This window comes from Eleutherodactylus coqui, chromosome 6 (assembly GCF_035609145.1).
Source record: "Eleutherodactylus coqui strain aEleCoq1 chromosome 6, aEleCoq1.hap1, whole genome shotgun sequence".
NCBI lineage: Eukaryota > Metazoa > Chordata > Amphibia > Anura > Eleutherodactylidae > Eleutherodactylus > Eleutherodactylus coqui.
In genome coordinates this window covers 230,139,694-230,151,819 of record NC_089842.1, presented here as the reverse complement: position 1 = coordinate 230,151,819, position 12,126 = coordinate 230,139,694, and the positions used below count along the sequence as shown (strand labels likewise).

Genomic DNA, 12,126 nt, shown 5'->3' with positions numbered 1-12,126 from the left:
AGCTGTCACAGGTGTGGTCCCCGCGGGGATGAAGGAAACTCCTGCCACAGCTGTCACAGCTGTGGCAGAAGTCCCTGGCATTCTATTCCATGCTGCCGATCCCATTGAAAGCAATGGTTTAAGCCAAGCCCCGCAGAATGATTATCAGGGAAGGGCTTGAAATATAAGCCCTTCCCCGATAATCATCAATAAGTGTGTAAAAAAATTTAAAAAATTATTACTCACCTCTCCTGCGCTCAGCTGCGTCCTCCTGCTGGCTCCCCGGCACTGCTATTAAGCTCTTTCAGCAGTAGGGGATTTAAAAATCCCCGCCTCCTGGAAGGGCTGTGCAGATTGGCTGAGGGCTCAGCCAATCACACATAGCCCTTAGCTATTCATTCTGCGGGGCTTGGCTGAAACCATCGCTTTCAATGGGATCGGCAGCAGTGCCGATCCCATTGAAAGCAATGGAATAGAATGCCGGGGACTTCTGCCACAGCTGTCACAGCTGTGGCAGAGGATTCCATCATCCCCGCGGTCCCCTCGGGGATGAAGGAAACTCCTGTCACAGCTGTGGCAGAAGTCCGCGGCATTCTCCCTATGCTTTCAATGAGGCTAGCGCTGCTGTCGCTGGCCCCATTGAAAGCATTTGTGATATGCTGGTTCTATATCGGCGTCTTTCTTGCGCTGCGAGGCGATAGTTTTCTCGTGCTCTCGCAGCGCAAGAGAGAAAATATCACAAGTGAGCGTCCACCCTAAGAGTATTATGCGATTTAAAAGACATAGTGTGCAATGTCAACCTTTATTCCTAAGCATAAAAGAAATGGGCAAGTGAAGAGCAAAGAGAAACAAGAAATTGAAGCTATCATACTGTACCTTTGGAATGTGATATCCTCTGAAGGTTGTGTCCTTGCTGGCAGCATGGGGTATTCCTCCAGGAATAATATCAGCAAATCTCTGGATCTCATGGATCACAGCTTCTGTATACGGCATTTTGCTCTTGTCTTCCATTGATGGACAGCGATCTCTACCTATTACATTGTCAATCTCTTTGTGGATCTTCTCTGAAATTAACAAGAACAGGCCAAACAACAAATTTTTCTGTCATGTATTATAATATAATTGTATGCATAGATCACAAGACCGGTCAAAATTGTTAATCCTACGAGCAAGAGATTCTTCCACAAAATTGAGAGTCATCATGAATAGAGATGAGCAAGTATACTCGCTAAGGCTAACTACTAGAGCAAGTAGTGCCTTAGCCGAGTATCTTCCCCCTTATCTGTAAAGATTCGGCTGCCGGCGCGGGTGACAGGTGAGTTGCGGCGGTGAGCAGTGGGGAGAGATCTCCCCTCCGTTCCTCCCCGCTCGCCCCCGCCGCTCCCCGCCCACAGCCGGCCCCGAATCTTTACAGACGAGCGGGAGGATACTCGGCTAAGGCACTACTCACTCGAGTAGTTAGCCTTAGCGAGTATAATCGCTCATCTCCAATCATGAAGTTCGCAATATCCTCAATGATTATTAGGATATCCTGGAGAATGACAGGGACATCAAGAATGTAATCTCGGATACCCCCAGGATCACCTACAGAAGAGGACACAACATAAGAGATCATGTTGTTAAGAGCCACCTCAGAGTCCAACCAACTGATTGGCTTTCCTCTTCAAAACCTACAGGCACATTCACATGCTCTGGTTGCGCCGCGTGTCCGTTTGTGGATAGAAGCAAGACTTTCTCTTCCACAATGACAGGCAAAGTCTACACCATGCGAGATTTTGTCAACTGTAGGATGACAAATGTTGTGTACCTGGCCACTTGTACGTGCTCAAAGCAGTATATTGGCAAGACCCGCCAACAGTTCCGCCTTCGCATTTTAGTGCATATAGGAAATATCCGTAGAGCAGGAAGTACACCATTAGCAAATCATATAAGTGACCATCAGGCTGGTGATGCATCATGCCTCAAATTTAAGGGTATTGAAGTGGTTAAAGGGGTTGTCCCGCGAAACAAAGTGGGGTTATACACTTCTGTATGGCCATATTAATGCACTTTGTAATGTACATCGTGCATTAATTATGAGCCATACAGAAGCTATTCACTTACCTGCTCCGTCGCTGGCGTCCCCGTCGCCATGGTGCCGTCTAATTTCAGCGTCTAATCGCCTGATTAGACGCGCTTGCGCAGTCCGGTCTTCTCCCTGGTGAATGGGGCCGCTCGTGCCGGAGAGCTGGTCCTCGTAGCTCCGCCCCGTCACGTGTGCCGATTCCAGCCAATCAGGAGGCTGGAATTTGTCTGTGACGCCCCTAGCTCTCTTCTTCGGGCTCTGGGGGAATGGGGTGGGGTGTTCTTGTGAGGTTGCTCTTTTGAGCATGCTTACTGCGTCACAGTAGGGGGCGTGTCATTATGATGCTGACCCCATGTGACTCCCGCCCCCCTGTGCTATGTCATTGGATGCAGGAAGTGATTGGTGGGCACCATGACAATGCTTTGTACTCCTCCACACTCACACTGTAAGAGTAAGATGAGTTGAAGTTCTCTATTTATAGCTACTGGCCATGTGGGTCTATTCACCCCTGCGCTAATAATAGCAGTCGCTGTGTTCTGATAGGGGTCTGATTGCTTAGATTTATGTATATGCAGTGTTTACAAATCCATATTCTCACTGATTGGCTGAGAGTGTCTTGCACTAGCTAGGGGGAGGTACCTTCCGTGTGCTATATATACTAGGGCTAGCCACAGACAACATTCATGCCCTGGCCTACCATCTAGACCAGAGGCGCTGCTGTTTTTTTATTTTTGTTCTCCAGCGGGGCTGGGGGTTCTCTCTATATCTTAAACAAAGAGGTAGAACTGACTCTTGCTAGTGGCAGTCCATTAGGGATCATCCTGAAACTTTTTGTTAAAGCTACTTATACCCCCTTAGCCTATCGGGGAACCCATTTGTGCAATCTAGCATGCTACGGGATGGATACTATAGAAGAGGGTGAAGTCATTTATTCGTCACCAGTTCTGTATTCTCTTACACGTGACTTTCCCTCTCAATATACAATACATAAGAGTATTAATATTTAATTCAGTCTGTCAGCCTCATCTAGGCTCCCGTATCTTCTGAAGATCCGCCATATTGGCAGTGAAACGCGTAGAGCTAGAGGAGCAACACGATTAGTCGGCAGAGTTAGCAATCAAAACTATGAGCTAGAGGAGCTGCAACAATTTGGCATCGTTAGTAATTGAAATTATCCGAACCATTGAGTGGACAGTACTCTATTCTCGGTGTCTCCATAGTAGACACCTTGAGTCTAACAGGGTCCTCACCTCTCTATCGGAGCTGAGAGCTGTAGCTCTACCCTCTATGTGTGTCTGAGTTCTTTTGTTTTTTGTCTGTCTTGTCGCTGGAGCGTAGCATATTTCCTTTATCCAGATACCCCACCGCGGCTGTCTAGCCCTAGTGTGTATGTTTTTAGTAGGTTCTAATAAAGAGTATCAATAGTGATCTTTTAACAAGCCTAATCTGTGAAGGGCTATTAATTACTATTTAGACTTTATGCACCCTGTGAATTCCTATGCATAGTGCAATTAGAACCAAATTAATGATTAAAGATCATTTAAGAATGTTAGGGTCCATTTACACGGGACGAATGTCGGGCAAACAATGTATTGCTGGCTTGTTCACAGAGCGGCCAGCAGGGGGCGGGGCAGTGCAGGAGATTTCTCTCACTCCCCCCCCCCCCCCCCCCCCCCCCCCCCCCGCTACTCTCCATTTACTTAACCCCTTAGTGACGGAGCTTTTTTGCTTTTTTCCATTTTTGTTTTTTCCTACTCCCTTTTAAAAAATCGTAGCTCCTTAATTTATCCATCGGCGTCGCTGTATGAGGGCTTTTTTTTGCGGGATGAGTTGTATTTTTCAATGGCATTATTTATTGTACCATATAATGTACTGAAAAAGTTTTAAAAAATTCTTAGCGGAGAGAAATAGAAAAAAAACGACATTCCACCATCTTTCGGTCGTCCTGTTTCTACAGTACACAAATTGCAACAAAAACGACCTGATATTTTTGTTCTATGGATCAGTACGATTGCTACGATACCAAACTTGTATAGTATTTTTTTTGCTGTAGTACTTTTAATTTTTTTTCAATTATTTTCTGCGGTCATTTTGTGCGCGCAATACCTTTTTTATTTTTCCGTCGACGTAGTTGAGCGAGGGCTCATTTTTTGCGGGATGTCCTGTAGTTTCCGATAGTATCAATTTGGAATACTTACGACTTTTTGATCGCTTTTCATTGCATTTTTTCTGGGAGACAGGGTAACTAAAAAAGTGTATTTCTGGCGTTCTTTATTTTTTTTTTTCAGACGTTTACCATGCGGGAAAAATAATGCACTACTTTGATAGATCGGACTTTTACGGACGGGGCGATATCAAATACATATTTTTATTTTATGATTTTGAATTTTTAATAATGGATATGGAAAAAGGGGGGTGATTTAAACTTTTATAACTTTTTTTTTTAACAATTAAAAAAAACTTTATTGATTATTTTTTTTACATTACTTTGAAGTCCCCCTGGGGGACTTTAACATGTGATGCTTTGATTGCTCCTGCAGTATGACGTAATGCTATAGCATTCATTAGGCCCCCGGCTGCCATGACACCTGCACGGCTGCCCCGATCTCACCGCGGGGGGGGGCCGAGCGGGACCCCCGAACAGCGTTCGGGAGATTTAAATGCCGCTGTCAGAATTGACAGCGGCATTTAAAGGGTTAATAGCCGCGAACGGCCGAGCGCAGCTATTGCCCGTGGGTGTCAGCAGTAATAAACAGCTGATGCCCGCGCTGTATGGAGGGAGATGGCGCCGCTACCTCCCTCCATACACGTCCTGCAACAGCAGGACGTAGTTTTACGATAGGGCTGTCACTAAGGGGTTAATACTGTGGCCGTTCAATACTGAACAGCCACTATTTACGCTGAACGATGAGCTCATTGTCCATCGTTTATGCTGCAGTACTGAACGACCACCGTATTAAGTGAATGGAGAGGGGCGGGGGAGCGAGATTAGAGAAATCTTCTGCACTGCCCCGCCCCCCCTGCTGGCTGCCCAGTGAGCAAGCCAGCTCTGCTAGCTCCCTTGCAACAGAATGGGAGCAAGAAAACACAAGGATGAGTGTCGGGCATCGTTTGCATGACATTCGTCCTGTGTCAATGGGCCTTTACTTAGGCTTCATGCACATCCCATACAAGCATTCAACATGGATCTGTAGTACGGCAGCCATACAAATCTATGAACCCAGATAAAAGCATGCATTTAAATGGGTACCTTGTACTTCTGGATATTTCAAAAGTATTAGCAAACTGTATCTCAATGTCAAACTTGTAGTCTCTGTTCCACCAAGGAATAAGTCCATTATTGTGGCCTCTAGGTTTGACTCATGAAATTCTGTGTCTGGATTCTTTTTTTCCTGGAAAATTAAAATTTATCATTTTTATTAATTTACAAAAATTGCCAAAAACTGGGCGCACCCTTTGTAGATGAAATATCAGTGAAAACAAATGCAACCAATAGAAAGATTGCTTTCAACCACTTAGACAGTTGAGTTTTGGTTATTATGGACCCTCTCAACATGTGTGAATCTGGAATGTCTGAAATTGTAAGATTATAACAAACCCACCTCTTCCATCCTCATGAGGAAGTAATCGATGAAGTCACGAGGGCAGTTCTCATCCAGGGTGGCTCGGTGGGTGTTTACCATTTCCTTAATAAACTGTTTAAAGTTGTCAGATAGTTTGAAGAGCTTCTGGTGAGGACCAGGAATGTAGGGCATTATGTTTGGGAATATACTAAGCAGCTAATTAAAGAAAATAGTAAAAGTCAAACATCAGAGTTCTTTTATAAGTTGTCATTTTTTTATACATTTCATAGTTTTATACTTGTATAACTTTAAAGCATATATCTTCCTTTACCGAGAATTAGCACCGCCCCCGCCCCGCCTCTCCCCATTGCAAATAGTGCAGAGGGGCGGAGAGGAGGCGGAGAGGGGGCCGGGAGCTCAGTTCCTGCACTTGGCTCTTCCATCCTCCCCCCCCCCCCCCCCCCCCCCTGCACACGAGGACAACGTATATCGGCTCGGTGTGAAAACCAAGCCGATATACGTTCGTGTGACTTCACCCTTACAGAGATATGTCTCCATGGTTATAGACTTCAAACATACCCTGTGCAGTCTGATCCTGCGGTCCTGCTCCCTTCTATATGTACCCCACTGGGACTGCACAGCAAAATTTCAATATTTGCAGATGACACAAAACTATACAATATAATTAATACAATGGAGGACAATGTGCGGCTACAAACGGACCGAGATAAGCCGGGGGCTTGGGCAGAAAAATGGCAAATGAAGTTCAATGTTGATAAATGTAAGGTTCTGCACATGGGCAGCAAGAATGGATGTTACCAATATTCACTTAATGGGGTACCGCTGGGGAAAAGTGATATGGAAAAAGACCTGGGGGTACTAGTGGATTGTAGACTAAACTGGAGTAACCAAAGCCAGTCAGCTGCTGCAAAGGCAAATAAAGTTTTGGGATGCATTAAAAGAGGTATAGGGGCGAAGGACGAGAACATTATCCTCCCACTATATAAGGCACTTGTCAGGCCTCACATGGAATACTGCGTACAATTCTGGTCACCAGTGCTCAGGGAAGATGTTACAGTACTGGAAGGGGTTCAAAGAAGAGCAACTAAACTAATACATGGAATGACGGGACTGGAATACCCAGAGAGGCTATCCAAATTGGGACTATTTACTCTAGAAAAAAGAAGGTTAAGAGGCGACCAAATAACTATGTATAAGTACATGAGGGGACAACACATGGATCTCTCCCAGGATCTGTTTATACCCAGGACTGTGACGGTAACGAGACGGCATCTGCTACGTCTAGAAGAAAGCAGGTTTCATCACCAACATAGAAAGGGGTTCTTTACTGTAAGAGCAGCTAGACTGTGGAACTCTCTGCCTGAGGAAGTGGTGATGGCAAAATCCTTAGAGGAGTTTAAAAGGGGACTTGATGTCTTTCTGGAGAGGAAGGATATTATAAGCTATAAATCTAAGATTATTTGTTAATCCGGGTATACAGGCAGGTAGGAACTATTAGGGGTTGATCCAGGGAACAGTCTGATTGCCATTAGGGAGTCGGGAAGGAATTTTTTCCCCAAAAGGGCTATTGGCTTCTGCTTTTGGGGTTTTTTGCCTTCCTCTGGATCAACAACATAGTTGGATAAACAGGCTGGACTAGATGGACATTGTCTTCATTTGGCCTTACATACTATGTTACTATGTTACTTCTCATTAGCATTTGTTTACTAGCTGGCAGGAACTAAGGGAAAATAACAATGAGAATGACTGCAGATCAGACTACATAGGGTGTGTTTGTAGTCTGCAACCATGGATACATATAGGTCTGCATGCAGAAGTGTAACTTGAAGCCCCTGATCTCAGTTCAAAACATATAACAGGGCCCCTGTTATGTTTTGCGTCATATCATGCGTCATTTAAAATACTTATGTCTTCTTATGTAAAAGTGGGGTTTATAAACACACTAGACCTCAGGTGTGAATACCACGTCCTAAAGGTAGACCAGAGCCCCAGGGAGCAGAGTGGAAATAGCCACTGATTCATTCGAATAGCATGACAATAATGCAGGTGGAGACAGAGGAAGTTCAATGCGACACTTAACTTTATTTGTTTAAGGCAGCTAGCTTGTCAGTATACAGTTCATTTAATGATATGACTTCACAACAGTCGTTCGCAAAGAGGGCACAAGCTTGGTGGTTGCTAACTCAAGATGGTAGCTGGTGACAGCAACTTGACTGATATAGTACTCAACAGTCTCTACTCTTAATTATGCCCATCTGGGGTCACACTAGTTCACCACCTCTCACTTGGACTTTGGCTACCACAACCTGGTCACCTTTTGTTCTACCTCATCAGGCCTTTCCTCTAGACAGGGGCTGCAATGAGCTTGCAGTGAGGAGGAAAGTAGGACGTAAGTTCTTGAAATTGGTGGATGTCTCAGTAGTGAGACTCCCACCAATCGCCATAGGATAGGTGATAAACGTCTATTCTGATACAATCTCTTTAAGCAGAGTCTATTTAGGCATTTTGCCAATTTTTTAAATACTTTTTAGATGATTTTAATGTTTTAATCATTCGCCAACCCATCAGTCACTTAGTATTGAGTGTATTAATTATGATTCATACTATTTATCAATGCAGTTTATGGCCTTCTGCTGTGTGGTTTCCGGACACTGGGTTGTACATGGATTGTGGGCACTTGTGGGCTCCCATTGAAGTAAATGGGAGAGAGCTACAATACCAAACTAGGTGACTATGGACAGCGTTTTGACAGTTATTTACATCTGTAACAGCTTCTTATTGGCAACGGACCCCAACTAATGCTATTATGAAAATAGGCCATCCATAGTTTTAATCCTGGAAATCCCATTTAATTAGTAATAATAATAATCCTTATTTGTATAGCGCCAACGTATTCCGCAGCGCTTTCAGGCATGGATAAATGCAAAACAATACAACAATTGCAATGTGAGATACATTGGGTTAGACACAAATGGGTTGAGGGTGGTACGGGAGGTGAAGGGGTTGGGGAACACAGGCAATAGGAAATTTTATGTACAGATCATTTATCAGAAGGCAAACAGGGTGGAGCACCATAGGGAGGGGCGAGGGACTAGGTCAGAGGATTTGGTATGCTACCCTGAAGAGGTGCGTTCTTAAGGCACGTCTGAAATTTCGTGCATCGGGAATTGTCCGGATGCCTTGGGGTAGAGCGTTCCAGAGGATGGGTGCTGCTCTGGTGAAGTCCTGTAGGCGAGCATGAGAGGTTCGTATTACAGGGGTGTTTAGTCTGAGGGTGTTAGCCGATCGGAGTGAGCCGGCTGGGTGGTGTACTGACAGTAGGGAGGTGATGTATGGTGGTGTACTGACAGTAGGGAGGTGATGTATGGTGGTGCAGCGCCATGCAGAGCTTTGAGAGTGAGGTAGAGGAGTTTAAATTTAGTTCTGCAGTGGATGGGCAGCCAATGCAGCGACTGGCATAATGCAGAGGTGTCTGAGTAACGACTGGATAGAAAAATGAGTCTAGCTGCTGCATTTAGTATGGATTGGAGCGGAGCGAGTCTGATGCGGGGTAGGCCGATGAGTAGCGAGTTGCAGTAGTCAAGCCGGGAGTGGATGAGGGCAGCCACGAGCGTCTTTAGCGTGTCCGTGGTTAGGAACGGATGTATTTTAGCAATATTTCTGAGGTGCATGTGGCATGTTTGGGCCAGAGATTGGATATGGGGGGCTAAAGGAGAGTTCACTGTCCAGTGTGACCCCAAGGCATCGGGAGTGCTGTCTGGGGGTTATGATGGTGCCAGACACTGGAATGGAGATGTTGAGGGGAGGTCGGTTAGAAGGTGGAAAGACAAGGAGGTCAGTTTTAGAGAGGTTTAGTTTGAGAAAAGGGAGGACATAGTGTTAGAGACAGCAGACAGACAGTCGGTGATATTTTGTAGTGAAACCCTTGAATTTTGTACGTTTATGTTAATTACATTAGTCATATAATTGTTAGACATTCTGTAACATTTACCTGCGCCGAAGCGGTGTTGAGCAGCTGAATAAAATCATTCATATATGACAAGAGGCTTAAGAATTTTCGGTCTTCATAGTCAAATCGTTCACCAAACACAACGGAGCAAATAACATTGGAAACAGCAAGACGTAAAGAACGTGATGGGTCTGTTGGAGTGTCTGTTAGTAAATATAAACAAGTGGTCACAAAATGCTTTAACCTCTTGAGAACACAGAATTTTTCAAATTTTTTTGTTTTCATTTTGCTTTCAAGAGCATTACTTTTTTTAGTCTGCTGTCAAAGCCGTATGAGGACTGCTTTGCATGAGAAATTGTAGATTTTAATGGTATTCTTTATTGTTTCATATAATGTACTGAAAAACTTTTCAGTTGGGTGTAGAGATGAGCGAGCGTACTCGTCCGAGCTTGATGCTCGTTCGAGTATTAGGGTGCTTGAGATGCTCGTTACTCGAGACGAGCACCACGCGGTACTCGTCTCGATTAAACGAGCACTGACCATTGAATTCAATGGAGCCGGCAATACAGCCGGCTCCATTGAAAGCAATGGCCTGCCGGCGATCGCGGGATGAATTGTCGGGAAGGGCTTAAATATATAAGCCCTTCCCTGCAATTCATTCAGAAATGTGTAAAAATAAAAAAAATATATATATATATATATATATATATATATATATATATATATACTCACCTGGTCCCGGCAGCCGGAGTTCAGCGTGGCCAGCGGCAGTCCTCCTGAACTGCTCTGAACAGCTGTGAGTAGTATTCAGCAGCCGGGGATTTAAAATCCCCCCCTGCTGAATGAGCTGCCTCTAATTGGTCACAGCCTGACCAATCAGAGGCAGATTCCACTCACACCCATTCATGAATTTATGAATGGGTGTGTGACTGCTGCCTCTGATTGGCTCAGCGGGACCAATCAAATGAGAGGCAGCAGTCACACACCCATTCATAAATTCATGAATGGGTGTGTGAGTGGAATCTGCCTCTGATTGGTCAGGCTGTGACCAATTAGAGGCAGCTCATTCAGCAGGGGGGGATTTTAAATCCCCGGCTGCTGAATACTACTCACAGCTGTTCAGAGCAGTTCAGGAGGACTGCCGCTGGCCACGCTGAACTCCGGCTGCCGGGACCAGGTGAGTATATATATATATATATATATGTATATATATATATATATATATATATATATATATATATATATATATATATATATATATATATATATATGTATGTATATATATATATATATATATATATATATATATATAATTTTTTATTTTTACACATTTCTGGATGAATTGCAGGGAAGGGCTTATATATTTAACCCCTTCCCGACAATTCATCCCGCGATCGCCGGGAGCCCATTGCTTTTAATGGAGCCGGCTGTATTGCCAGCTCCATTGAATTCAATGGGCTAACATCGTTCTTCCGGGACCAGGTGAGTATATATATATATATTTTTTATTTTTACACATTTCTGGATGAATTGCAGGGAAGGGCTTATATATTTAAGCCCTTCCCGACAATTCATCCCGCGATCGCCGGCAGCCCATTGCTTTCAATGGAGCCAGCTGTATTGCCGGCTCCATTAAATTCAATGGGCTAACATCGTTCTTCTCTGCCACAGCTGTTACAGCTGTGGCAGAGGAGAACGATCTTTATGCTGACAGTGGGGGGGGGTCTCACTCTTGCCACTATTGTGGCTTAATAGTGGGACCTGGGAACTTGAGATGCAGCCCAACATGTAGCCCCTCGCCTGCCCTATCCGTTGCTGTGTCGTTCCCATCACTTTCTTGAATTTCCCAGGTTTTCTCAAATGAAAACCTTAGCGAGCATCGGCGAAATACAAAAATGCTCGAGTCGCCTATTGACTTCAATGGGGTTCGTTACTCGAAACGAACTCTCGAGCATCACTGAAAGTTCGACTCAAGTAACGAGCACCCGAGCATTTTGGTGCTCGCTCATCTCTAGTTGGGTGTAAAATGGGGAAAAAATACATTTGTGAAATGTTTTTGGAAAGAATTTGTTTTACAGAATAGTATGAAAACAAATTAGCAGCACCCCACAATCATATTGCAAAGAATGAGATTGGGAATCCAATGGTATGAAAGTGAATCAATACCCGGGAATCACATTGCAAAGAAAACAATTGGAAATCAGAGACAACCCATTTTCTCATTCTAACCACTTAGATGGAGCAGTCAGCATTTAAGGAGTTAAATGGCCAGGATTGGAGAAAGCTTTAGCACTGATAAATATAAGGTTATGCACATGGTCAGAGGAAATAGATGTCACCATTACACACTGAATCGGAAAGCATTGGGTAACACGGACATGGAAAAGGACTTGGGGATTTTAGTTAAAGGGGTTGTCTCGCGAAATCAAGTGGGGTTGTACACTTCTGTATGGCCATATTAATGCACTTTGTAATGTACATTGTGCATTAAATATGAGCCATACAGAAGTTATTCACTTACCTGCTCCGTTGCTAGCGTCCTCGTCTCC

The 12,126-nt window shown here is 44.3% G+C and overlaps 1 protein-coding gene across 1 annotated transcript in view; it reads right to left on the bottom strand.

Moving 5' to 3' along the window:
* The window catches only part of LOC136633383 (cytochrome P450 2H2-like), a 65,010-nt gene that overhangs the window by 27,369 nt on the left and 25,515 nt on the right, over positions 1–12,126 (bottom strand). The window contains exons 4-7 of the mRNA XM_066609082.1: positions 9,620–9,780; positions 5,647–5,823; positions 5,295–5,436; positions 856–1,043 (exon numbers count right to left, since the gene is read on the bottom strand). Coding sequence (XP_066465179.1) covers positions 856–1,043; positions 5,295–5,436; positions 5,647–5,823; positions 9,620–9,780 — 668 coding nt within the window. The remainder of the gene's footprint in view (positions 1–855; positions 1,044–5,294; positions 5,437–5,646; positions 5,824–9,619; positions 9,781–12,126) is intronic.